This window comes from Aricia agestis, chromosome 11, assembly GCF_905147365.1.
Source record: "Aricia agestis chromosome 11, ilAriAges1.1, whole genome shotgun sequence".
Lineage (NCBI taxonomy): Eukaryota > Metazoa > Arthropoda > Insecta > Lepidoptera > Lycaenidae > Aricia > Aricia agestis.
In genome coordinates this window covers 9,968,267-9,995,575 of record NC_056416.1, presented here as the reverse complement: position 1 = coordinate 9,995,575, position 27,309 = coordinate 9,968,267, and the positions used below count along the sequence as shown (strand labels likewise).

Sequence of the window (27,309 nt, the reverse complement as noted above, 5' to 3'; positions counted from 1 at the left end):
AAGAAACATGTAAATGTCATAAGTAAATTATTTTTATATTTACTTTTAAGCATTGGTCACAAGATGTGTCTTAATTTCTCCATCCCAGCCAAGTGTATACAAGAGGTTTCTTTCGCTGACATCCCAGGCAGCATCTCTCACAAATTTTGTGTGCAAAGTTCTATTTTCGTATACTGAACTTAGTTTTGGTCCCTCACTTATGCTGAAGACTGATACAATTTTATTATCACAGCAGACTGCTACTCTATTCAGCCTGTAACAACAAATACCACAAATATATTAAATGAAATATTATTTGACATGAAGATCAATTTGAAACTTGTACATTTAAAAAAAAGATAGTTAAACCGACAATTATATTTTTATTTATTTATTTTATTTAATCTCATATTATATACATAACAGTTAATATACACTTCCAGTTTATGAAACTTGATACCTTTTGCTACCCTAAATCCATTTCATACCTTAAATCCTAGGAATGGACAAACAATATTTTCTATCAAAGAAAACTAAATGACAAGAAAATGAAAGTGGACATACTCAGATTGTAATGTCAACTTGTGAACTGCGGCTGGGAGTTGAGCCAGTTTCTCAGATTTATTAGGATTCCTCACATCAACCACTCCCACTACACCAGCTTCATCACCATAGATTAACTGATTTTCATTTATCCACTTCACACAACGAACACCACAATCATTTTTCAAAATATCTGAAAAATTGCAATATGTTTATTATTCTATCAAGTAAGTCAAATATCTTAGCAATTGAAATATGAGAAAAATAATCGATGTAGTTTTTTTTTATGAACTAAAGGGGCAAACGCGCAAACGGTTCACCTGATGGAAAGCAACTTCCGTCGCCCATGGACACTCGCAGCATCAGAAGAGCTGCAGGTGCGTTGCTGGTATTTAAGAGGGAATAGGTAATAGAGGAAGGTAGGGATGGAAAGGGAACGGAATAAGGGAAAGTAGGGAAGGGAATAGGGTAGGGGATTGGGCCTCCGGTAAACTCACTCACTCACGCAAGCGCTATTTCACATTGGTTTTCTGTGAGGACGTGGTATTTCTCCGGTCGAGCCGGCCCATCCGTGCCGAAGCATGGCTCTCCCACGTCACTCGTAGTTATTCAAAGCAGATATTATTTAGAGAAGGGTGTATTTTCTCAATGCAACTTACAGCATGGAAAAATTATCCCTATATCTATCCACAATCATCATTCTAAAGATTATATATTGTTTTGGTATATACCGACATTGATTCTTACCTAATGCTGAATTATTAGTATTATCATTCCATAGTGAAATATAATAATCTAGTGAGCCAGTAGCAAAGGTGGAATTTGAGGTAGGTCGGACAGCTATACTATATATAGCTTTACTGTGAGCATCTCCATAATGTTTTACACATAATAAATCTGTTATATCCCACACCTGCAAAGAAGAAAGTAGATATTATTTTTTCACCTAACATTTACTAACACAATTTTAACTATCAAGATTTAATAATAATAATAATAATAATAATAACTATCAAGATTTACATTCAAACAAAAAACTATGATTATATAAAATATTAAATAATAACATCTTTCTAACCTTTATATTTCCGTCAGCCCCTCCTGTAACATATTCAGAGCTTGGGTGTAAACTTTCAACCACCAATGCTGCATCATCATGTTCCGCAACAGATAACTCTTCTGTCCATATCTTCCATGCATCATTCTCAGCACTAGATGACCAAATGCTAACTGCTCCGCTATCTTCACAGAGAAACACCTTTAAATTGTTTTGATGAAAATAAATACTCTATTAGACTCAATTATATTTTTTATTGGTAATGTTATATAATATTACTAGCTGCGCCCCACGGTGTTACCCGCGGTTTATAAGGGAACTAGATGTCGCCCGCAACTCCGTTGCGCCAAAACTCGTTTATCGTTCTGGAATCATATATTTTTCCGGGGCAAAAAGTATCCTAATATGTCCTTTCTAGGGACTCAAAGTACCTCCATGCCAAATTTTAGCAAAATCGGTTCAGCGGTTTGGGCGTGACAGGCAGACACACTTTCACATTTATAATAATATTATTATGGATAAATTGTGATATTTTCCTGCAGTAACAAGTACTTGTGTTATTACAGGGTATCAACTAACTCGATACCAAATTTAATTAAAATCGCTCCAACCGTTTAGACGGGAAGAAGTAACGAACATACAAACTTACAAACTTTCGCCTTTATAATATTATGTATTAGTGTGATAGAATGAATAATGAATAACTAGCTATTTGACCGAGCTTTGCTCGGTATTCGATAAGACACGAATAACGAACGAATAAAATGACATTTTCTAAAAATAATTCCTAGCTACATCGATTTATCGCCCCCGAAACCCCCTATATACTAAATTTCATGGAATTCGTTGGAGCCGATATATATATATATATATATACTAGATGTCCCGCGCGGCTTCGCCCGCGTAAATTAGAAATTTTACAGAATCCGTAGCTACATTTTCCCATAAAAAATATTTCCCCCGTTTTTCCCACATTTTCCTGAGTTTCTTCTGTCGTATTAGTCTTAGAGTAATAATATAATATAACCTTCTCGATAAATGATGAGTCTTACTCGATAAATGATCTATCTAACACTGAGATAAGTTTTTAAATCGGACCTGTAGTTTCTGAGATTGACGCGTTCAAGCAAACATACTCTTCAGGTTTATAATATTAGGTAGATATAGATTTTTTTTAATTATCGCTTGACAAACTCGAGTCTCGATCTAAAAGACTATGAAATGGTATAATATGGTAGTGATGATGATGATGATGATGATGAAGAATGTAATTTGCATAGTAGCATATGCTTTCTGTTCTTAAAACAACGCCGAAACTCCCAAACTTGTATCTATAAAGAATCAGGAATTCTCTCAGCACCTTCCGAACCACGGTATACCAGGTATATCTCGGTGCAAAATCTTACTTGTTGGTAGCATATGCTTAGAATACTTCTCACGAAACCGAAGTCACCATATGTTTCCCTATAAGTTTTGAGGAGTTCCCTCGATTACTTATGGATCCTTCATCAGATCACCACTTTTCTGAATATAATACCAAATTGGGATGATACCCTATATACCAAAAGAAAAATTTTGAAAATCGGTTAACAAACGGCGGAGTAATCGTTGAATATAAGAAAACGAACATAACACCTCCCCCATTTTGAAAGTCGGTTAAAATTGTAGCCTATGTGTTATTTATTTAATATTTTAATCAGCACATGAATTGAATAACAAATTTTTTTTCAAATTAATCGTAGCACCATCTGTCAGGACAAACTAAAATTGAAATAGAATAATATTGAATGCGATGATAGCGCCGTCCGCCGGATCTAATGTAAAACATTCCAAAATCAACAACTCCTTATAAATAAGAAATTAATTGAAAAAACATTTTCCAGTAGACCAAACTGTAAATCTAAACCATTCTCGAATCTCCATGAACACACACAAAAAATTTCATCAAAATTGGTCCAGTCGTTTAGGAGGAGTTCAGTCACATACACACGCACACAAGAAATATATATATTAAGATTATGTACTACTGCATAATTTACCTTGCGTGAACTTTCAATAAAGCAACCATCGGATGTCCCTGAAGTTAAGCAAATATCTTTCTTAGTTGGTATGTTACATTTCTTGTTTACATTTGGAGTATATATTTTGACACTACCGTCCCAATAGCGGCCTGTTAGTTCTGAACAACCAACCAGGAACGATCCATCTGAAATTACGTATATTACAGTACATTCGTATAAGTTCGCTTTAGAAGCCTTAGTAAAAATAACCTCAACATCATTGTATTTTTAGTGGATAATCTACGAGAATTTATGTTTTTTGTTATGATACGTATTTCAAACGTACATTAGTAGACTTTTAATATTTTTTAAAATTCGAAAACAATACAATACCACTGTGTATTCGAAGGTAATCCAGATTCGCTTGTGTACTTGTCCCTGTGGTATCGGTGCGATAAACTTCTGCATTTAAATGTGGCGGAATGATTTTATTGCTATTGTCCATTTTTTATAATAAAATTCAATATATTTTGTGAAATCTAATTATTATTAAATATTCATTAAATATTTGTACGGTATGTACAACTCGGGCGAGTTAACTTGACACCTGGCTTAAATTTTACCCCTCCCTCGCTTCCCCGCGCAGCACCCCGCTCTCGTCGTACGCGTCCAGTAGCGTTAGCATATTATATCTGTTACCGTTACACGTGTGTTATTGAGTTTGCGTTTCGGAGTTATTTGTTAGTAGTTAATGGTTATTGTTTTTGGATTTTTGTTGAGATTTGTTAAGTTTTTGTTATTCGTATTAACGTTTGAACAATGCCGTGCATCTGTGGTATGAATTAGCTACTCACGGAATATATTAATATGAAGCTAGATACAAATTATCGGACGCATCCATAAACCTCGTATTCCTGCTGGGGAACCCTTGGGCGAGTCCAACTCGTACTTGGTTAATACTGTGGTTAGTGTAGCCCTATAAAAATAACTAGTTCCGGTAACGTAATTTTTTTTTGAAATAACTTAAAATAAAAAAACTTTTTTTGCACTCAGTACTTAAGAGAAACGTCAATTGAACCAGGTGTCATGTTAATTCGCCCGAGTTGTACCTACCTACCTATTCGAAATGCTCGTAAATTTGAATTTTTGACAGTGTCAGGGTTGCCAAATGCAATTTTACGATTTCCCCCAAACTGATTTTTATATTTCCCCAAAATGATACGTTTTCAAAAAAAATCCCCAATCGCTTTGTTACAGAAAAAAAAGCGAATATAAAATTGAAACTACTTTTATTCGATCTAGTAGTTTCAATCACTCGACAGTTAAACAGATACACAACACATGGTCGCTCGCTCGACCAAAGAGACAATTTTTTTAAGGGGGTGACAGACGTGCGTGTAAGTACGCGGACTATGGCTCAACGATCTTAGGAGTTAGGCTGGTATATAGATATGGTCTCAAGACTCCAAATTTTGACAGCCAACCAATCACAGAGCCTGAACCGTGTCTTGAGACCGAGATGCATCTTGAGTACTGACTATTTATACCAGCCTTAATCGCCTGTGTGTCAGCAAAGAGCCGCGAGCCTGGGGGCATGGTAATCCAGTGTGAGCGATTCTCGTGTGTCGCCGACGCGAGCCGAGTAAGTTCGCGAACTTAAAACCCTCGTAATTTAAGTTCGTACGTCTGTCAGGCCTTTTACGCACTCGACCAAACAAACCAAAACAAACAAACAACAAATTTGCCAGGATGTTAATCGAATGAAAAGGACATTGGTTTCATTTGTTTGTTATGTTTTTTAGAAGTGCTAACCCCAAAAAATCCCCATAGTGTATTTATTTTCCCCAAACATTTCCCCAAAGATACTGTTTCCCCAAATTTTCGCCTAGAGTCAAAATTTTCCCCAGAATTGCGAAAAAAACCCCCAATCTGGCAACCCTGGACAGTGTTGCCAACTTGGTAGTTAAGCTTAGAGCTAGTGTTGTGCCAAAAAAGAGCTGAAAAAGAGCTAACTTTATCAGCTAAAGAGAGCTAAATAAAACCATTCGAACTTATTATATTTTAATCAATAAAAACATTGTTCTTAATAATATAAGGTATCATTAATCTTCATTTGACCATAAGTAACTGTATATGTTGTCGTCATCGTGAAAATCAATCACCAAGGAACTTCCACTGGGGCCTGCTGCAGCCTTGTTGTATGAAGCCATGGTCCCTATTTTTTTTAGTACCTCAGTTGGCAGTATGTAGTTGTGACAGCACAGTTTTTTTTGACGCCGTAATCCTGCCCTGATGGTAATAATGGCATTCGTGGTGGTGTTGTGTAGTCTATTGCGAGCCTTGTTTTTAACTATATTCAGTTGGCTAAAGACTCGTTCAACTTCTCCATTAGACCACGGCAAAGAAATCATCGACTAGGCAAATGAACACAATTCTATAAAAGGATTATTGCCTGCTGCATCTTGATATTTCGAAACCTATATATTATATCTAGATATTTCATTAACAATTAACCTACACTTCGGTAGTGGATTCGAGGCCAAAAAGCCACCGTCGTATGGCTAACTTAAAAAGAGCTAGAATAGTCGTAAAAAGAAGCTAAGGAGCTAAACGGTTTTTTTTAAAGCTGATAATTGATAAATAGAGCCAAATCTAGCTCTAAAAGAGCTGAATTGGCAACACTGATTTTTGAAGTTATTTTCAAACTTCAAAGTCAAAATTAACTAGTTGTCAGTTGTCACTTGTCAATGTAATGCTGGCACTTCACATGGCTATTTGTATATTTTGCTAAATTGGCTAATTGTTGTATTTGGCAACATTATTGACGAATGTACGCAAACGAGCAAAATTCCACACATGGCCGTCAAAAAGCAATTTACAATCATTCGATTCAGAATTTTTAAAATCGGGTTTGTGTTCACCAATAGAATATCGGATGTCAGTTATAGACTTCAAAGTTCAAATATTTATTACAAAAAATTTGACCATTAATCTCCAAAAAGGATACAAAATGTTGTTTTCCGCTCACGATCACTGTGATACAAGTTACAACACTGAAAATGACCAGTGTTGCCAACTTTTTTTTTACTAACCCACCAAATTCAGCGTAAACCACCAGAAACCGCTAAAACCTAAATGGCCTCTAAAACCACCAGAATTCCACTAAATAACGTAAAGACAACAACAACCTATCTGAATATAATACAACAATAACGTCATTATTATTATGAAATAATTATTTTTGTTACTACAAAAAGGAAAACTTTACTTACCTATGTACTATCAGAGAAGTTGATTCCTATGTAAATCGGGGACCTAAGTAGTTTGGTTGCGTTACGTCAAACCCAGCTGACAGATCACATTTAACATTGAATTGACATATTCGACCAAATAACGTTGGTCTGTCAATTACATAGCAATCAACTTCCTCAATGGTACCTATGTATAAGTAGGTACTTAACTAAAGAGTAAAGATGAACGTTTTTAGAGGAATCATTGTCATTTACTTGTTCAGTTTGTGAAGAATAAATTTCTTTAGTACTAATTTTTGTAATACGGTATTTGGTATTATATTGTTATTTGAGCATTTGCCTTCGCGTGCTAACCTTGCACGAAAGAAAGGCGATCAAACTTCATCCGGTTTCTCTGCTAAGTCTTGACAACATTCATCATGCTAAATAATCGCTCTATATTGCAGCGTTAGAATGCGGCAAAACGAATAAAGATAATAATAATACAATTAAGTTTCCAGTGTGCGTCTTCAAGGGTTAGAAAAATAATAAAAAAAACTAGTGGTTTAACGTCGAAGCTACCACTAACTTAAAAAATCGAATCCACTAAGAAATCCACTAGCCACTAAAACCAAATTTTTAGCCACTAAACCACCAGATCTAGTGGAAATTCCACTAAGTTGGCAACACTGAAAATGACTGAAAATTTGCTGAAAATCACCTGTGCTGTCAAGTTGACAGCACCGGTTTATATTTGTGTACAGTAGGGTGTGTGACACACAAAAAATTGCCCATACAACGTGACACACCGTGTGTCACGTTGTATGGGCAATTTTTTTTCTTTAAATTTCTTTACGTAATAGGAATCAAAAGTTGCCTTGGACTTATATGATTATGTATATATTATGTTATAAAAGTTATAATATATTTCTTTTATTTTTGGCTCGCTCATGTGTCTTGAAATATCAAAAAAATGAATTTTTGTCCTATTTTTTTTAAGTCGGTTAAAGTGATAAATTTTAATTTATATCAGTTATAAATATATGTTTATACATTAAAGAAAGTAAAAAAAATAATTTTAATCCATTAAATTATAGAAAAGTAGTTTAAACATAAGGCAAAATTACAGCTGGCTGCGTTCAACAAATCCAATTCAGACGATTTCCGCCAAATATAAAATAATAGCTTCCGAAACTACCTTCGGAGATTCTGATGAATAAGTTGCATGCCCCAGATAAATTAAACCTAGTTTTTGTACTATTGTTATATGCTCTTCTACTCGTATGCGACGGTATATCTTTTAATAACTCTATAGTAATTTAGTTCGCCCTCTCGTTTCTATCTTAGGTTTTGAAGTGATTTTAATCGTTTTATCAAAATAAACGAAACGAATTACTAATTCCTATCTATTATTTAGCTCACAAATTACAATTGAATCACTCAGATGACTGAAAAATACCGCTTAGTCGAAACTGTAGGAGTCAAATGAGGTCAAATAAAAACAGGGGTATGTAAGTATAAAATATAAAGAAACAGTCGTATAACGTCTAAAATATTTTTTAGATATTGTTTTAATATTATTAACAATAAGTATATTAAAACAGCCCGTTGTTTTTCTTTTTGTAATTGCAAATAGTAAAAAAAAATCTTAATTGAATGTCTGATTTTGTGCTTTTTTCGAAATTTCAAGGTCTTTGAGCGAGCCAAAAACGTAAACTTAAGTAGAAAAAATAAATGCAGTTACTATTTTTATGGACAAATACAACTTTTGAAAACATGTAAAAAATCAAAAGTTGGAAAAAAATGACACACCCTAGAGTTCGACAAGGCTGTTATGAACGTGGCGAGAAAAGGAACTAACGCTTCTATCATACAAAAATGTCATTTTTGACAGGTCCCCTTTACCAGCAGCGCCCATTGACACATTCATTTAAAGCCTTGGAATACTGTACTTGCCTATTTGACTCTTTTGATGTGCGTCAAAAACCGACAAAGGTACGGATACATTTAGGTATACGTGTATTTGGTATTGGTCATATTTGTCAAATAGGCAAATAAGGCCAATACTTTGTCAAACATACCGTCTACACATTGTGATTATTTGGCGAATACTTCAAATATACGCAAATTTATGCAAATAGCCATGTGAAGTACCAGCATAAGAAGTCAGCCAAAAACATGTATATATTAAGTCTATGGCCAAAAATGTCTTTCTCCTTTTTCTTTTAACCAATTTTATCATGTTTATATTGCCACATCTCGTTATTGATGAGGACTGAGGAATCAAACAAGATTTAAGATTATCTCGTTTAACATTTTTTAAACATAGTAATAACCTCAGTAATAACAGTCCAACAGAAAAATGTACAGTCAAATTGGGGAAAATCCAGTAAGTAAAATGTAGTATATTTATCTTAGATATAAGTTCTAACGACTCTAACGTTATAGTCTGTCAAAAAAAGTAAAGAAATTAAAAAGTAGCAACATCGTAGTGTCATCCCTTTTTTCTGAGATTGATTTGAAAGGGATGACACTACGATGTTGCCACTTTTAATTTCTTCACTTTTTTGACAGACTATATTTGTGTCTCACTCGCGCATGAAAGTATTGCACAAATAATAAAATAAAGTGGCCTACACTCACATAAAATAATAAATTCGGCACTGACTTGCACTATAAGTGAAAGAGACAGGAGACTGAGCATACATGCGCGTACCGCTTCAGGGGAGGCAGCTGGATCATGTTGAAATCTCTACTAAGTATCTTATTTATCTAGTACTTTTATCGAAAATCTAGTACTTACTTTCATAGAAAATTTATAAAAGATATTAAGAACGATTCTTTCACAGAAGACGTCGTAATAAATCGATTTGCCGAAGGCCCTCGAAAATTACATTATATATTCTTTATTTATATATATACCACCTATCCAGTGTGTAACACAAATAAGTGATAATACTACGTGTTCCTTGTTGAGAGTTCACAGTGAAAGTAGCAGCGCTGAAAGGCTAAAATTTTTTTTCACTTTTGTATGGGCAAGGGCCCGAGCGTCACGAGTTTCCCCACACAAAAGTGAAAAAAAATGTCGGTCTTTCAGCGCTGCTACTTTCACAGTGAACTCTCTATAAGGGACACGTACACACTCTAAAGTATTATCACTTATTTTTGTTACACCCTGTATATACCACCTATGTTATATAAAATCTGACCCCCCCATGCTTAAGTTTAAAAACTTAAGTTTCACATTACATAGTATTTCATAAAGTCTTTTAATGTTGCATCTCCCTCTTAACGTGTTAAAAGTTTTTCACGGATTTACTATTAACAAATTATGTAAGTAGTAGATTTCCACTTTTACTAGGCAAATGAATAAAAACTTAAGTTTCACATTACATAGTATTTAATAAAGTCTTTTAATTACACATTATAACAATAATTTTACCCAACCCCGCAACTCATTTCTGTATATTATTCGATATTATATTAATATGCATTGTTATAAAATTAATAACGAAAACATTAGAGGCAATTCATAAATGCATTTGTAAAAAAACAATTCTTACCTAGGTATAATACGAAAAATATAAAGTAATAGGTATCTATTTTCATTGAAGTTATAGACCGCGCACAAACTTAAGATCGCTCAGTGAAACTGGAGACTATTTCCAATAATTACCGATTTTTATCATATAATAAATCGTTTCATGTAATAAATTTCTGTCGAAACTCGAAACCCTTAGGCCCATCACCAAAAACACGAATACACAGCGTATTTTTGTCTATACCTGTTATGCAGCCTTAAATAAAATTATAAGGTTTCATTATAAATTATAAAGTATTTAATCTAATAACAAAAGAAACATAGAAGTAAATACATAATATAAGAGCTACAACAATACCATAGTCATTATTTTCTAACTGTAAACCTATGATTTATGTATTCTTCAACAATGCACCGATCCTCTGGATATTCTTGAAGTTTCTCATCATTTGAAACATACGCATATCCATCGAAATGAGTAAAGTCTCTCCCTAGTAAATCTTCTATGGATTTTACTCGCATTGGTTGGGTAAGCTGACATATTTTTTCTGAAAGAAAAAAGTGTCTGTTACAGGGGTATGAAGATTATTATATGGAGCCTGGCTGACCTACTGTCCGCCATTCTTTTTCCGCGTTAACGATTTTTTTTTAAATGGATAGCTAACATCAATACAAACAAAAATAATCTTGGGCAAAACCACGCAGTGATTGATGAATTTCGAAGATATGAGCTGCCAAAGTTTTATCAATTTAAGATACAAGATTGTTTTTTGTTTGTATTGATTTTAGCTATCCATTTTTGAAAAAAATTTTCGTGAACGCGAAAAAACACAATAGCGGACAGTAGGTTGGCCAAAATCTTCATAACGCTCTACAAAGGGGTTGTAGAGCGTCATTTTTATAACCCCAAAATTTCGGTTGCGGCCCGCGACACCAACACCAAAACGTGTTTATGGTCCGTATAAAAAAAGGTTAAGTAACACTGGTCCAGTTGAGTGACGGACTGATGTTTTATTTATAATGTACTTTTCAGCCACCATTCTGGCGTCAGTCACAGACTGATGGGCTGAACAGATGCCAGACAAACCGCGTAACCATAGTCTTAGAATCTGAAAATATTACAATACATACCTTGTGGGATAAACCTTACACTTTGATCTTCCGTAAGCACTGTGTAAATGGGCTGTTTCCCAGTATGTGGCTCCTCCACCCGTGGCTTCCGAGAGTCCTCCACCTCCCAACCACATATAACACACATGTAATAATACTGAATGTGATAGCACACCATGCCAACAGCATATTTCAGTTCCGGTATCCGCTTTTTTACAACTTTCTGAAAAACATACACTTTTATAAGCAACAACACAGGAAGTAAATATAAACAAATTATGAATAAAAATTGCGAGAAACAACCTTGTGATCTCAAGATATTTAGGCCAAGCTAAGCAATAGTTTTATTTTGATGAAGTTCAAAATAAATATAAGTTATAACTTACTTCTTCACATGATCGTTGAGGAGGATTAATTTCCGATAGCATTAATACCAAATGACGGTTTTCTTCATCAATCTGTAAAAAAAGAAAATAAATAAATTTACTATCTTACAAACTCATAAGTTACTAGATATGACGTACTTATATTTTTTATTACTTATATTAAAAGAAAAAAAATCTTACATTTTTTATATTAATTTTAGACCGCAGTGCTGGCGCCGCTGCATACCGTACAAGAAATGCATAGAAGTCTTTGTAAGGATTATGCTCATAATTTTCAGCTTCGTGGCTTGACAAAAAATCAAGTAAGTGAGCCGCATTTTCAAACTCCCTGAAATAATTTTATAATATCACATAAAATATTTAACACATTCAAGATAATAATAATTATGTTTATATTCACTGAAATACTAACAATTAGCAAATAATTCGATTATCTCTGACAATAGGGATGTTGCCAAGCACAAAGATTATCAGATTTTTTAAATAAAATAAAGATATGACGGTAAAAATTAAGCATTTCCTAAATTTCAGCTTCATAACTTATTTTGTATAAGTCTTCAAAGTCGGATGGTCAAGTCGAATTGATTTTATTAAAAATTCTTAATATTTGTATGCCATTCGATAAGTTATGCATTTACAACAATTTTTCTTATGAAACCACGTTCATAAAATATGCAATATTTAACATAGCTATCGAACAAGGTTTTCCCGCGATGCGTACATAACTAGCAGCGCCTGACGTCATAGTGTGCTGACATATTGTATAGACTATAGAGTATAGAGCATTTGGGAAGGTTTATTTTATGTGATTTTCGAGTTGTTATATCTTGGAGAGTTTTTAAGGATTATCAGTCACTCTTTCACTTTTGTTTTTTATTTTTGAGAGATCCTATAATTACCAATAGGCAATAACAGTTAAATACTATGAATAATCTAAGCAAACAGACAAGAAAGATTTTTTAAACCATAGACTAAGGAAAATATAAATTCGTCTATGTTTAAACAAAAAAAAAAATACAAATATATTACCAATCATGCACATTGCCTTTAGATCTCATATAAGCGTAAAAAATGAAATTTATAAATGAGCTTGGATTGTATTTCTGGCCAGGGCCATTCGGTTGTGAAAATGGACACTGTCGTTTCAGTCTGAGCTCTCCATTAGTGAGGTCAATGGTGTACATTCTCTTGTCATCATCCGATAGCCACTCCAAAAAGAAATGGTTGGAGAATGCATTCAACTCGCAGTGAGCTCCCAGTTTTCTTGCAACTGCTTGATATATTGCACCAAGGGCTATAACACATCCATGTTTTTTGTCAACCACCTGTTCAGAAGAAATTAATAAATTATTAAGTAAAAATAACAAAACATCTTATAAGAATCGTATTGTGAACTTGCCTTTACAATATCAAGAGTACTGGAACCAGTGTCAAGGGAGGAAGGTGATATTTTATGAGCTTTATAAATTGTTTCAGATATGGCAAGCAGGATTTCTCTCTCAGAATTTGGTTTGTTTGCTTTGTTTTTTACTTTATTTTGGTCGCTCAAGAACTTTTTTGATTCACTGGCCAAGTATTCAATCTGAAATGTATAATGTATATTTGTATGTTTACATAATTTTCATGACAAAATAATGAGTACAAAAGTTAAATAGATGGTGAAAATATAACCTTTTCATCCACATCCTCGTCAAAGTGTAAGTTATCAGGATCTATCCACTGTATAAAATAATTGACCACAACTTCTGGGCTCAGTTCCGAGTTAGCAACACCTCGAGCCCATTTGATGCAAAGATAAGTTTGTATCAAATATCGGAGAACTCTCTTTGCATAATAAGTACATGTTAGTGTGTTGACGGGCCTGAAAATGTATGTAATATCACTTATCGTAATCTTATATATAAAAATCTCGTTTCACAATGTTAGTTACTGTACTTCTCCGAAACGGTTTTACTGATTCTTACCAAATTTTATTTGCATATTCAGTAGGTCTGAGAATCGGCTACTGCCTACTTTTTATATTGATAAGTGCATTTGTTGAATAAATAATAGTAAATTATTACAACTCGAGACTGACGGCGACCATTGTTTGTGTGATGGGATAGCGATGGATGTTGCCATGGTGCCATACTTATTCTGTCACTTCAATAAAATAATATGAGCAAAATACTTTATATGTTTGATGGGAAAGCTAGTAAAATCTAAATATGTTTTATAAATCGATATTTCAGTAATAAAGCCCTCAGGGTGACAACGACAACTTCTTAAAACGACACCTTCCGAAAACAACAACTTCCGAAAACGACAACTTTCTAGAATGTCAACTTCCGAAAACGACAACTTTCTAAAATGTCAACATTGGAAAATGACAACATCCTAAATCGTCAACTACTTAAATTGACAACCGCCAAAATTGAAATCTTCCTGGAACGACAACGCGTTCGATCCTTTTTTAAAAGACTTATGCCGCTGACTGTACCTATTTTCATTCGTTTTTAGGGTTCCGTAATCCGTACCCAAATGGTAAAAACGGGACGCTATTACTAAGACTGCGCTGTCTGTCTGTCACCAGGCTGTAGCTCAAAAACCGCGATAGCAAGACAGTTAAATATTTCACAAATTATTTATTTCTGTGGCCGCTATAACAACAAATACAAAAAAAAGAGGCGCTCCCATACATAAAGCGCGATTTTTTTGCCCTCTTTTGCTCGATATCAATAATGGTAATAGGACTTGAATGGTAATAACTTTAAATATTCACAAAATACTCAGTTTAGTTGTATTTTTACTTTAATAATAAAATTAAAATAAAAAAATATATAAGGGGGCTCCCATACATAAAACCTTTTATAATTACCTAGTCAATGGCACGGAACCCTTCGTGCGCGCATCCGACTCGCATTTGGCTGGTTTTTTGTCATTAGTATGTATATGTTACGCTCAAAGACCGAAAACGCTCAGTGAGCGAAAAAATGGCTCACAACGCGTTGTGGTCATAGTGAAACGGCCACGACGTGAAATTCGCGTCGTGGCCCTAGTGAAAACGGCTACGACGCGTTCTGGTAATCACAGAAATACCACATAGCGAAATTCGTGTTGTGGCTGACGTGCTATTCGACCACAACGCGTTGTGGTAATCGAGAAAAGCCATGACGCGTTCTGAGCATTTAAAAACAGCCACGACGCGAATCCGTCGACGCGAAACGTGCTCATGTGTATTGCACACACACTTGGGCACTATAAAACTACTCCTGCGTAGCGTGCTCTTGTGTATTGCGCACACACTTGGGCACTATAAAATTACCCCTGCGTAACTGGCCTAGTTTCATTGAAACCAGAGTGCTCTTATGTATTGCGCACACACTTGGGCGCTATAAAATTACTCCTGCGTAACACGGCCTGATTTCAGAACGCGTCGTGGCCGTTTTCATTAGGGCCACAACACGAATTCGCGTCGTGGCTGTTTTAAATGCTCAGAACGCGTCATGGTTTTACTCGATTACCACAACGCGTTGTGGTCGAATAGCATGTCAGCCACGACACGAATTTCACTTTGTGGTATTTCTGTGATAACCAGAACGCGTCGTGACCGTTTCACTATTACCACAACTTGTTGTGAGCCATTTTTTCGCTCACTGAGCGTTTTCGGTCTTTGAGCGTAACATATATTATAATATACTAGCTGTTGCCCGCGACTTCGTCCGCGTGGACTTTAGTTTAAAGTTGTTCCCGTACAACGATTGAGTCGTTTACGCGCAAATCAGAAAAGTATATTGTGTGGGGACCGCACATTTTTCCGGAACAAAAAACATTCCTTGTCCCAGATTCAAATTAGTATCTCCAATCTCCATGCCAAATTTCATCAAAATAGATTAAATAGTTTAGGCGAGAATCATAAAAGTTTATTGTGCGGTAACCGTATATTTTCCGGGATAAAAAGTATCCCTTGTCCTTTCCCGAGACTGAAAGTATCTTTATACCAAATTTCAGCAAAATGGGTCCAGCCGTTTACGCGTGATGTCGTGACCACGCGAAATATAACGTTCCGCGCAGCTTCACCTGCGTAAATTAGATATATTTTCACAGACAAATTAGTCCACAAAAATAGCCTATGATCCTTCACGTGGTCTACTTCTTATCTGTGCCAAATAACAGAAAAATTGCTCAAGTAGTTCGTGAGATAAGCCCTTCCAAATAATTTCCCCCGTTTTTTTCCACATTTTCCCCTCTTTCTTCGCTCCAATTAGTCTTAGCATGATAAAATATAGCCTATAGCCTTTCTCGATAAATGGGCTATCTAACACTGAAAGAATTTTTCAAATCGGACCAGTAGTTCCTGAGATTAGCGCGTTCAAATAAGCTTTTTCAAATAATTTCCCCCCGTTTTTTCCACACTTTCCTCTATTTCTTCGCTCCTATTAGTATTAGCGTGATAAAATATAGCCTATAGCCTTCCTCGATAAATGGGCTATCTAACACTGAAAGAATTTTTCAAATCGGACCAGTAGTTCCTGAGATTAGCGCGTTCAAACAAACAAACTAACTAACAAACTCTTCCGCTTTATAATATTAAGTATTGATAAAACAAACTAACAAACAATTCATTCTCGAGTAACTGCACTTTACTTTTCTCGAAACGGTACTTCCTCATTGCCCCATTGAAACTCTATCATAAAGGTGTTATTGCGTTCTTAAACTCCTAATTGGTCTTACTGGCATATTTAAAGTATGTCTAAGAAAAAAGCAGTATCTCTCAGCTTGATAATCCTAAAATGCAAATAGTGTTGATTTCTTTCATGAATTAATAATGAATTTCTTAAAATCACAAAAAGGGAAAGACTTATACTTACTATCAACGCCCTCTGCCCCTAACATGCAGGTACTAATAAAAAAGTGTCGAGGTCAAATCAAGGTCATATATCGTTCTGTCTATTCTTCAGATTTACACCGAACGCGCAGTAAGGAACTTCGTTCCAGTATTTTTGGAGAGTCTAAAGTAGCAGTGGTTTGCAACATTCCGTCGCACGACTGTGGCGCCGCATCTAGGGGACGTTTCACTTGAGACGCAATCTAACGTACAAATTAGACATTTATCATTTTCGGTATTTGTCATTTCAGGAATTTATTTTTTCGGAATCTGTCAATTTAGGAATTTGACATTTTAGGAATTTGCCATTTCAGGAATTTGCCATTTTCTGAAGTTGACGAGTTTAGAATACACATTCTCGGAAATTGGCATTTTCGGAAGTTGTCGTTTTGGGAAGTTGTAGTTGTCACTCTGAGGGTAATAAAGGTACTTACTTAGAACATGTGAAGTCTTCAATAAATTTTCTTGTTTTTCTTACAATTTCTTGTAATATAAAAATGGTGTAGTAATAATTAATGTATGTTGATGTAGCAATTTTAAAAAATGATTTTATATCTTCCAAAGATATTTCTGTGTCCCTCCTAAAAATAACATATTATTTACTTATTATAATATTTGATATTCACTATTAATTGATGAAGCCCTAAGCGGCCGCATCCGGCCGCGATAACAATAGATAAGCTATTGTGTCTCGTTATTCCACGATCGATGGGTTAAAATATAATAATAATAATATCTATGGATGCTTCACACCACGTCAGTCTGGCCCCGTGCTAAGTACCTGTAGGACTTGTGTTACAGGTACCAGACAACGGAAATATATTTAATACTTTTATACTATACATATATTTAAGATTTTTATTACCTATATCATGCACATATTTAATACACATCCAGACCGGGAATATTGAAAAACTTTTTGTTCCGTCGGCGGGATTTGAACCCGCGACCCCCAGCTTGAGCTGCCACACACTCAACCAATTGAGCCACAGAGGTTGTCACAGCGGTCGTCGTATTATTATTTTAATCTTTTATTTTGTAGAGACTTTTAACACTCAGTATTAATGTCAGCCTCACAGGTAAACACAGTGTTCCCTAACCCCTACGCAGGAGACAGATCTAAATAATTTATAAATTCTATTGCCTCTGGGGACAACGGCTTCGAAAGTATACTGTTGATCCGTCCATTGTGCAGGTAACCAAAGTCAATTATTTAATTATAAGTAATTATGAATTCATACTATAACAATCATAAATTTTATGAATTTAAAATAAGTTTCACAAGACATACTCACCAGTAATATTGTGCAGACATTTGAACCAATTCCTTGACAATTGATTTCTTTAGCAAAAAGAACTGTCTAACTTCATGTAACCAATCTACTTCCTCCTTAGCCTGACTAACAATTGATTGAAAGTCTCCAGGTATTCTGCAAATAATTTAAAAGTTCTTTATTAGGAAAGCTGTTTTATTAGAAGGCAGCAACATTTAAAAAAAAATGTGTAAAAATATAACTTCATAAATATATTAACCCTTAATTTACCCGGTAGGTCCCTGGGACTCCCTCAAAAAATTTAAGCGCTCATAAAACTGTTAGTTCTTGGAATTATAACATATGCGTCCCACTACCTTCAAGAAGTGACGTGCAAAACGCGGGGTAGAGAGGATGGCGCTAAGCGTCTCTCCAAACGGTAGGTAAACACGTTAGTGGAGTGCGTGGGACTCCACCGGGGTATTAATGTTATAGTTTTAGCCAATTCACAGTATTTGCATATACATATACATATTATATTGTTGTTTCCTGATGATGTAATGGCGTCTCATACTACTATAAACATCCTCGATGAAGATTTTGAGTCCGTGGTGAACAATTGGGTTGTGCAACTAACTGACAGTGATACGGATGATGAGGGTCAGCAAAATATAACATTGAACCAGCTTATGAGTCTAGAGCCTTATGTGGTGGTGTCTAAAACCGAGGATGACTGCGAGCTCTCAGACCACAATTCTGCTTCGAAGCGCTCAGATACTTCGAGAAATGATGAATTCCATATATGTGCCATAGTTGTACTAAGCCTGTGTGCCTTAGCTGGACATAAAATATGTAATGACTTTGTCAACAACCGCAACTGAAAGGTCTTGCACGTTTTTGTTTTTTATTTTTATTTTTACCCATATTATTTTTTGCTTTTAATGAGCGTTTATGATGTCCTTAATAAGTTTAATCATTAGTTATTTTAAAAATATGTTTTATAATATATTTATTAGTGGCTAGAAGTTAGACCTCGTAATTTTATGATAAAAAGTACCTTAATCTTGAAGTTTCTTAATAAAAGGCTGTAATTCTTTAATTTTTAAGTAAAAACCTATGCCATATTAAAAATAAATAAATAATTAACAAATATAATAAGCATTTCACTTTAAAAATGATCTTATTTCATATTAAATTTACCAATTTGTTGCCGGGAGTCCGAGGGACTCCACGGGGTATGTTGCGCAGGTAAATCACCGGGTAAATCAAGGGTTAATCTGGTAAAGCTAACCTAAGAATATTTTGTACTATAGTAATATCTAAATATAGAAATCAGTATGGAATAAGTTACATAATTTCTTTTTACTTTTACGGTTCCATTAAGTTTCTGTTTCAAATATGAAAAAGTGAAACTTACGCTACATTATATTTTTGTTTCCACAAACTGTTGTTGTCTCCTAGAAGTTCATAGAACCGTTTACATGTAGAACTAAAATTAACTACATCCTGGATATCATTATATGATAATATTGAAGATATTAATTCGTCCGGCAGGAAAGTAATATGTGAAACATCACTGTCTTCGTTATCTCCCATTTTGTCACTGATATTTACTTTTACTTTACATAAAACTCGAATAGTTATGTAGACGTATCCACAATATCCAATAATTAGATTAGCTGTTTAATAAATTTCTGTAGGTCTGATATAAATTTCATTATTTCATAATATTAAAATATTAAACGACTTTATAAACAAAAACAAGTAGAAAGTGCGTTGGGCGATTGCGGATTTTTGCGATTATGACACTTTTCCTTTTTTTTTTCTTCTTATAATGGCACTTCGGCTATAACCATGGCCAGTGTCGAGTATATAATATTATGGCGGGAAAACAATAATCTTTAATACAATTTTTTTTATATTATCGTCAGGTCAGTCAAGTCTAAAGTCTAGTAAAAATCTAAGTATAAAGTCAATTCAGTCAAGAAGTCAAGTCGGTTGATTCAGTAAAGTGGTAGACGCTTTACTGAAACTTTCGATGGAGTTTTGGAGGGAACACAAAAGAGCACGTTTCTGGTTATTACATCACTTTTCCAAACTTGTGCACGATAACGAATATCTAATGGTTAATATCCTACCAATATTACACATAAAAAACCCAGATAAAACAATTTTAGAAAAATAATATAAAAATACAACATCACTCTTTCACATTCTCCGCAAAACTCCACTTTTCCTTTTTAAATTTGACATCACAGTTTGACATTGACGGTTGACAGTGACGTTTCTTACCTTTTGACATTTTATATTTTTTCTTTTCGTACTTTTGACAATAAGCTTGATACGTAGGGGGATGTTAGATTATCATATATATTGGATCCGAGATCATTGAGTCAATGATATTGGATAATGTATAAATATAGACATATGATTCATTTCTTCCTTGATCATAGATTTTTGACATTTGCTGAGAGATTGGATCCAATAAAAGTCAATGGATCCAATACGGAACTATTTTACAAAATTGTAAAATAGTTCCTCGTTAAGGGGTGTATTAGATTATCATATACATATGTTGGATCCGAGATCATTGAGTCAATGATATTGGATAATGTATTATAGACATATGATTCATTTCTTCCTTGATCATAGATTTTTGACATTTGCTGAGAGATTGTATCCAATACGGTCATAGAAATAGGTGTTGCCAGTTATTTAATATAAAAAAGAGTTTTTAATTTCTTGTTCGTTAATATGTTTCAAATAATGTAATGTAATTATTTTTCTCATTATATACTTGTATAATCTTGCTGAAATAACAAAAAACAAGCCATATTAAAAATGACGATGTCTTTTGACAAATCGGATTCTCTGAGATCTAGTAACCCTGACGTCAATACCTGTCAGCGTTAGCGCTCTCCATTTGTTATTGAAACCACATAATATGACGTAAAATTGGATCAATGAAATATGATAATGCAGATATGATCAAATGATCATATATATTGGATCCTATATATGATCATAGAAATGATCATATATAAATTATAATGTAATACCCCCCTTAAAGTGCGACAAGGCTTTTTAAAAATAAACGTCAAACGTGGTCCACCGCCCACCGCCCACGTTACCTACGTGGCCTGTGGGTCGTGGGCGGGAGCCATAGATTAAGTATTAAGTATAGATGTAGTCTTAGCCCGTCATCGCGTGGCCATTTTGTGCTTATTTTCATACAAGTAGTGTGCGTTTATTTTCTTGAATATTTCTATTTGTCGATTATTTCGAAGCACATTATGATACAGGAAAGAAAGTCAATTAGTTCATGATATCGATTAACTAATTAACTATAGTTCAAGTGATGAGAATCCGTAAACACACGTAAAAAGCTATGCAATTTTTATAGCCAAATTATTAATTGATGTGACATTTTTAGAACTAATGCCTTATATAGCACGATTATGGGATTAATAAACATATAAAATATCTTTTTAGCTTACAAAAATACCGATTGAAAAGCCCAAAAAACGTTATTCAAAACTTACGTATTTAATGTAAAATCCACGTGTTTGAGGCATTCTTTGGCCATTCTTATGGTTTATTATTTAGTGAAACCACAAAACTCAACAATATCTAGCATTAAATGTTCACTAAAAACCTTTATTAACACGTTTATTACATGAAATATGCCTACCGACTCCTTTGTTATGTCCTAGTAAGTAGAACATAACATTACACGCTTTTGACGCTTATACACCGATATAAGGCTCTCATCAGCCTATAGTACCTCAATGGCGGGAGCGCTGCTGGTAAAGCAGAACTGTCAAAAATGACGTTTTTATATCATGATTCATGGCAGCGTTAGTTCCTTTTTTCGCCACGATCATTTAAAGCCTTGTCGAGCTGTACACTGTACTGGCTTTTCAAAGCAACACAGTTTAGGCGAGTGCTTTAAAACTTAAAAAAAAAACAGTGACAAAAAATAACAGCTGTCATTTATGATTTATGTCATAGTCAAGTCAAAACTTTCTTACAACTGTCATATTTGATATTTCCAAAAAGAGGTAAAAGGAAATCAAATTATTATTCAATTTTAATTATCTATTTCTTACATTTTTCTAAAGTTTAAATTTATTACTTATTTAATATTTAAGGGTATGTTGTGAGTGCTCTTTTAATTATATTATACTTTAGCATAAACTCATGCCGCTTAACCTATAACATATTTACCTATGAACAATACCTACTTTCTTTTTATTTGAATGTGTATTTAATTTTATGTGTTTAGTATAATAATAAAGAAATTAGAGGCTGTCATGACTTTACCATCTCTTATACAAAAAGAGGTATTATTGTTGTACCTATGTTATTGTTACAAAAATAGTATGTTATTCTTTGAAATTGGTTTTATATATAATATCTCCAAGCATTTCAGCTATTAATGTACTAGAATATTGTACGATATTTATAATATAACGAGTAATTTTATGCAACAGAAAAATGGCTAAGTTGGAATTATTACAAATGCTAAGTGGACATAAAGGCATTGTCTGGAATGTATCTTGGCATCCCCTGGGTAATGCATTTGCATCTTGTGGAGAAGACAAAATTATCAAACTGTGGAATCGTGTTGGCGAAGAATGGGCTGCTAAAACAGTACTTGTAGATGGTCACCAGCGCACCATTAGAGAGGTTTCATGGTCACCTTGTGGAAATTTCTTGGCTTCTGCTAGCTTTGATGGTACCACTGCAATCTGGGATAAGAAAAGTGGTGTGTATAATATTACCTCTAGAGTTGATGTGGAAGTATAATGAGAATGATCTAAAAACTTTATTTACTTCAGGTCAGTTTGAATGTAATGCTACCCTGGAAGGACACGAAAATGAGGTAAAAAGTGTCTCATGGTCTCCTTCCGGAAATCTACTAGCAACCTGCGGCAGAGACAAGTCAGTGTGGGTCTGGGAGGTGGCCGGAGATGACGAATATGTCTGTGAAGCTGTGCTCAATGCCCACAACCAAGATGTCAAAAAAGTTAGTAAAACAACCATATTTCAGTCGAAAATGTTATATTATAGAATACAGAGTACACAGAAGGTTTTGTTTTAGGTGATATGGCATCCCACGTTAGACATAGTAGCATCAGCGTCATATGATAATACTGTCAAATTGTATAAGGAGGATCAGGTGGACAGTGATTGGACTTGTATTTCTACACTACAGTCCCATGAATCTACAGTTTGGAGTTTAGCTTTTGATAAAACTGGACAGAGGCTCGCTACCTGCAGTGATGACAAAACAGTGAAAATATGGAAGGAGTACACTCCTGATAATTCTGAAGGAGTGATTGTGCCTGATCAGGAATCGACCTGGAAATGTGTTTGTACATTGTCAGGCTATCATACACGCTGCGTATACGACATCGCTTGGTGTCATGAATCCGGTATGATAGCTACAGCCTGCGGAGATGACATAATTAGAATATTCAAAGAAACAGAAGACTCAGATCCAAATGCACCTACATTTGACTTAGTCTGTACGAAGCTAAATGCCCACTCTCAAGATGTCAATTGTGTCAAGTGGAACCCTTCTGGCACCAAAGAACTGTTGTCCTGCAGTGATGATGGAGAAATAAAAATATGGAAATTTTTTGACTGTTGAAATTATATTAGGACAGTGGGAGGATTAGACAGATAGGACTAGGGCAAGAACATATATAATTGATTGTACTGTCGGTTCTTGGTGGAAATTCATTTTAAACACAATATTACTTGCACTTTTTCCACTATATTCATTAATTACTACAAATTTAACTTAAACACGACCGGTTTCGATATAAATCATCATCAGGTGTACTTAACGTCGGTAGTTTTGAATAATTAAATATAATCAAAACAAATATTAGGGTTGTCAGCATCATGGTATTTTTTACAATTTGGTAGAATTTTTCTTCCAAATACAACTATTTTCTACTGATATTAAAATTAATATTTAGTTGGATTTACCCATTTTATATTGATAAATTAATAACGTTATATCACATATATAGATGTCAAATTCAAAAAATAAATAAAAATTGTTAAATTAAAAATTTTTGATGTCACAAAAATAACTATCCATTTTTTTAATAAAAATCAAAAATTATAAACACAATGTCAAACTAAATTAATAACGATACAATTGTCTAATTACATCACCAATAATTTAATTGAATTGTCCATAATATTAAAAGAATATAGATCCAACAACTAGGAAATGGATCAAAGCCACGCTCGACAATAGGGTAGCTTCATCGACTATTATGGACCTGACACTCAAAATCAGGCTGACACAAGGTTGCCCACAAGGAGGTGTCCTGTCACCCCTGGAATGGTCCCTGGTAGTGGATGTACTAAGGGAACTGAACCTCATAGGTTACTACGCTCAAGGGTACGCTGACGACCTGGCGATTATGGTGGTGGGAAAATGCGCATCGGTGGTCGCTGGGTTGATGCAGTCAGCACTAAGAGTTGTCGAGGATTGGTGCCAAAGGGTCAAGCTAACAGTAAACGCTGATAAGACGGTCTTGATACCTTTCACCAAAAAGAGGAAGTTGGAGGGACTAAGACCCCCAACACTCTTCGGGAAAACTATAAAGTTTGCGGGTGATGTCGAATATCTAGGAGTAATCCCAGACAAAGGACTCACTTGGAATAAGCACATCGAGTATATTACGAAAAAGGCTAGATGTGCTCTGGGTTCCTGTTGGAAGCTTGTCAGCTCTAAATGGGGTATTCGGCCGAAGGCAATGCTATGGCTATATACAGCCGTAGTGAGACCGATTACCACATATGGCTGCGCAGTGTGGCATAAAAAGGCTGAACAAGTAAACTGTAATAAAAGACAAAACAGCGTACAGAGACTGGCATGTCTAATAATCACGGGTGCACTCTCGTCAACACCCACCGCTTCCCTCGAGGCCCTGATCAACTTAACTCCGCTTCCTCTGCTTGTTCAGATGGAGGCCAAAAAGATGACTCTCAGGGCCAGGACGGCGGGTAGGACGAATTGGGTTTCCACCCCATTTCGACAGCTGGAACAGTCTCTCAGTGAATCACCTATCATGGCCATGCCATCAGATGCCATGATCAAGGTGTATAGCTTTTCGAAGCAGTACCAGGTTTTTATACCTTCCAGGGAGGACTGGGAAAGAAAAATCCCAATTGATGTCCGCCCTAGCGACATAGTTTGGTTCACGGATGGATCAAGGAAAGACAACCGTGCGGGAGCAGGATTCTACGGGGGCAGGCCACCAAAAGGCAAATACTCCTGTTTGGGGGAGTTTGCGACCGTGTTTCAGGCTGAAGTCTTCGCTATCCTCGGTTGTTCACTAGAAAGCCTGGAGATGGCCTTAGTTAATAAAAACGTTTTTATCTTCTCCGATAGTCAAGCTGCACTTAAAGCACTGACTGCCGCAGAAGTCTCGTCCAAATTAGTTCTGGAATGCGTTGAGACGTTAAACATGCTAGGAAGGAACAACAACATCCGCCTAGTATGGGTCCCGGGCCACAGCAACGTCCCCGGCAATGAAACCGCTGACGAACTGGCTAGGCTTGGGGCCGAGAGTCTCATATATGGTCCAGAACCAATCTGTGGTATAACTCCCAGTACCATAAAGCAAGTGCTCAAGGAATGGGGTCACAGACTGCAGGAAGCAATGGGCTGAGACCCCTGGCCTTGAACACTCCAAGGCACTAATTCCTGACTTCAACAAGAAACAATCAGAATTAGTGCTCACCTTGGGTAGGAACCAATTAAGAATCCTTACCAGAAGCCTAACTGGGCACTGCAAGCTCAACAAACACCTAAACAGAATGGGTATTTGTAGCATAACGACTTGCAGATTCTGTGAGGAGGAGGATGAAACACCTATTCACGCTAACGCTTGCCCAACATCTTTCTATAAGAGGTGGTATCATCGAAACATTCGACTGCCAAACGGCAGTCTCCTTTCCGACGAAGCTAACACGGCCCTCTCACACAGGGCCATTAGCATAGATCCATTCCAAAAAAAAAAAACATTCGAGTTTCGATTTTTTTCGATTGTTATTTCTATTTAACGTTATTTAATAAGTCAGTACTATAATATATTATATACAGTGACGTAACCTTAAACCTATCAATGATAAATAGTTTATGGGTAAAGTTGTGTAATTGGGGGGCTAAATAAGCTTTAAAATTTGGCATAATATATAAAGTTTAATTTCGAAAAATGAAATATTATGTGCACACTGCACAGCTGTTTTGATTTAAGGGGTACCAGGGTTTTTTACAAAAGCTTTTGACGCCAATTTTGTTGACATCGCGCGCTATAAACTGAAGTCCACGCGGACGAAGTCGCGGGCAACAGCTATTTGTAAATAAAAATTAATGTATAAGTAATAATAATTTAAATGTGTTGTAATAATATTGAATTTGATAGGCATGTCTGGTCGTTTAACAAGTTCCCATATTTTTTATGTCTGTTGACTTCTAATGCTTCCAATGCGTCCATTTTCTTACTTTTGGGCAAAACATGTAGGTATTTGATGTTCTTGTCAGGTTCAAAATTGTGATCATTATTATTTAAATGCTCAGCAAACGTCGATCTTTCTGTTTTTCTTTTCCAGGCTGTAATGTGTTCTTTTATCCGTGTTTTAAATTTCCGCCCTGTCTGACCTATATATATACCTCCGCATGTTTCACAGGAAAGGCTGTATATTCCGCTATTGTCCGTGATCTTAAACTTATCCTTGTTATTACACAACAGACTTTTTAGGGAACCTGTTGTGTAGACATAGGATGTGTGTGTTGTGTAGGAATATACAGCCTTTGTGTAGGAATATCAGTAGAAAATAGTCGTATTTGGAAGAAAAATTCTACCAAATTGTAAAAAATACCATGATGCTGACAACCCTAATATTTGTTTTGATTATATTTAATTATTCAAAACTACCGACGTTAAGTACACCTGATGATGATTTATATCGAAACCGGTCGTGTTTAAGTTAAATTTGTAGTAATTAATGAATATAGTGGAAAAAGTGCAAGTAATATTGTGTTTTATTTGTGTTTAGGGCAAGAACAACATCTATAACAAATAACATGCGCTTAAGAATTTATATACTGTAGTAATAAAACTATAATTAAATTACACATTTTAGGTGTATACTGTAAAACAGCAATGTTTCATATTATAATTGAATGTGATCACTTTTAAGACTTTGATAAATTGGGATACTTATGGAAGGATGTTATTTATTTTATGTAACAAAAACTGAAAATAAAGAATAGATACCTATACTATTTGCAATTTTTTTAAACATAATC

The 27,309-nt window shown here is 35.0% G+C and overlaps 3 protein-coding genes across 3 annotated transcripts; 1 reads left to right on the top strand and 2 right to left on the bottom strand.

The window, feature by feature from the left end:
* Positions 1-10: 10 nt before the first annotated feature.
* On the bottom strand, positions 11-4,151 carry LOC121732099 (methylosome protein 50-like). The gene is made up of 6 exons (XM_042121888.1): positions 3,973-4,151; positions 3,619-3,785; positions 1,601-1,780; positions 1,270-1,435; positions 544-715; positions 11-253 (listed from the first exon to the last, which is right to left on the bottom strand). The coding sequence occupies exons 1-6, from the start codon at positions 4,082-4,084 to the stop codon at positions 46-48; spliced, it is 1,005 nt and encodes a 334-aa protein (XP_041977822.1). The 5' UTR covers positions 4,085-4,151; the 3' UTR covers positions 11-45.
* A 5,981-nt stretch (positions 4,152-10,132) lies between these two features.
* LOC121732096 lies at positions 10,133-19,712 on the bottom strand. Its single transcript, XM_042121886.1, has 10 exons — positions 19,384-19,712; positions 18,009-18,143; positions 17,148-17,294; positions 13,518-13,707; positions 13,246-13,428; positions 12,876-13,171; positions 12,027-12,174; positions 11,847-11,918; positions 11,482-11,683; positions 10,133-10,898 (listed from the first exon to the last, which is right to left on the bottom strand). Exons 1-10 carry the CDS (start codon positions 19,560-19,562, stop codon positions 10,717-10,719), a joined length of 1,734 nt encoding a protein of 577 aa, XP_041977820.1. The 5' UTR covers positions 19,563-19,712; the 3' UTR covers positions 10,133-10,716.
* Positions 19,713-22,090: 2,378 nt separating this feature from the next.
* On the top strand, positions 22,091-27,271 carry LOC121732097 (probable cytosolic iron-sulfur protein assembly protein Ciao1). Its single transcript, XM_042121887.1, has 5 exons — positions 22,091-22,118; positions 22,460-22,734; positions 22,808-22,995; positions 23,071-23,673; positions 27,066-27,271. Exons 2-4 carry the CDS (start codon positions 22,464-22,466, stop codon positions 23,620-23,622), a joined length of 1,011 nt encoding a protein of 336 aa, XP_041977821.1. The 5' UTR covers positions 22,091-22,118; positions 22,460-22,463; the 3' UTR covers positions 23,623-23,673; positions 27,066-27,271.
* Positions 27,272-27,309: the final 38 nt, after the last annotated feature.

What these genes read in the sequence shown, in the direction of transcription:
- LOC121732097 (XM_042121887.1), top strand. Translation starts at nt 22,464, where the DNA reads ATGGCTAAGTTGGAATTATTACAAATGCTAAGTGGACATAAAGGCATT. An exon ending in AATCTGGGATAAGAAAAGTG is followed by an intron (nt 22,735 to 22,807) that starts GTGTGTATAATA and finishes TATTTACTTCAG; the next exon opens with GTCAGTTTGAATGTAATGCT. An exon ending in ACAACCAAGATGTCAAAAAA is followed by an intron (nt 22,996 to 23,070) that starts GTTAGTAAAACA and finishes GTTTTGTTTTAG; the next exon opens with GTGATATGGCATCCCACGTT.
- LOC121732099 (XM_042121888.1), bottom strand. Translation starts at nt 4,084, where the DNA reads ATGGACAATAGCAATAAAATCATTCCGCCACATTTAAATGCAGAAGTT. An exon ending in TTATTGAAAGTTCACGCAAG is followed by an intron (nt 1,781 to 3,618) that starts GTAAATTATGCA and finishes AACAATTTAAAG; the next exon opens with GTGTTTCTCTGTGAAGATAG. An exon ending in GGGCTGACGGAAATATAAAG is followed by an intron (nt 1,436 to 1,600) that starts GTTAGAAAGATG and finishes TCTTCTTTGCAG; the next exon opens with GTGTGGGATATAACAGATTT.
- LOC121732096 (XM_042121886.1), bottom strand. Translation starts at nt 19,562, where the DNA reads ATGGGAGATAACGAAGACAGTGATGTTTCACATATTACTTTCCTGCCG. An exon ending in GAAGACTTCACATGTTCTAA is followed by an intron (nt 13,708 to 17,147) that starts GTAAGTACCTTT and finishes ATACATTTTCAG; the next exon opens with GCCCGTCAACACACTAACAT. An exon ending in AAAGGCAATGTGCATGATTG is followed by an intron (nt 12,175 to 12,875) that starts GTAATATATTTG and finishes AAATTATTTCAG; the next exon opens with GGAGTTTGAAAATGCGGCTC.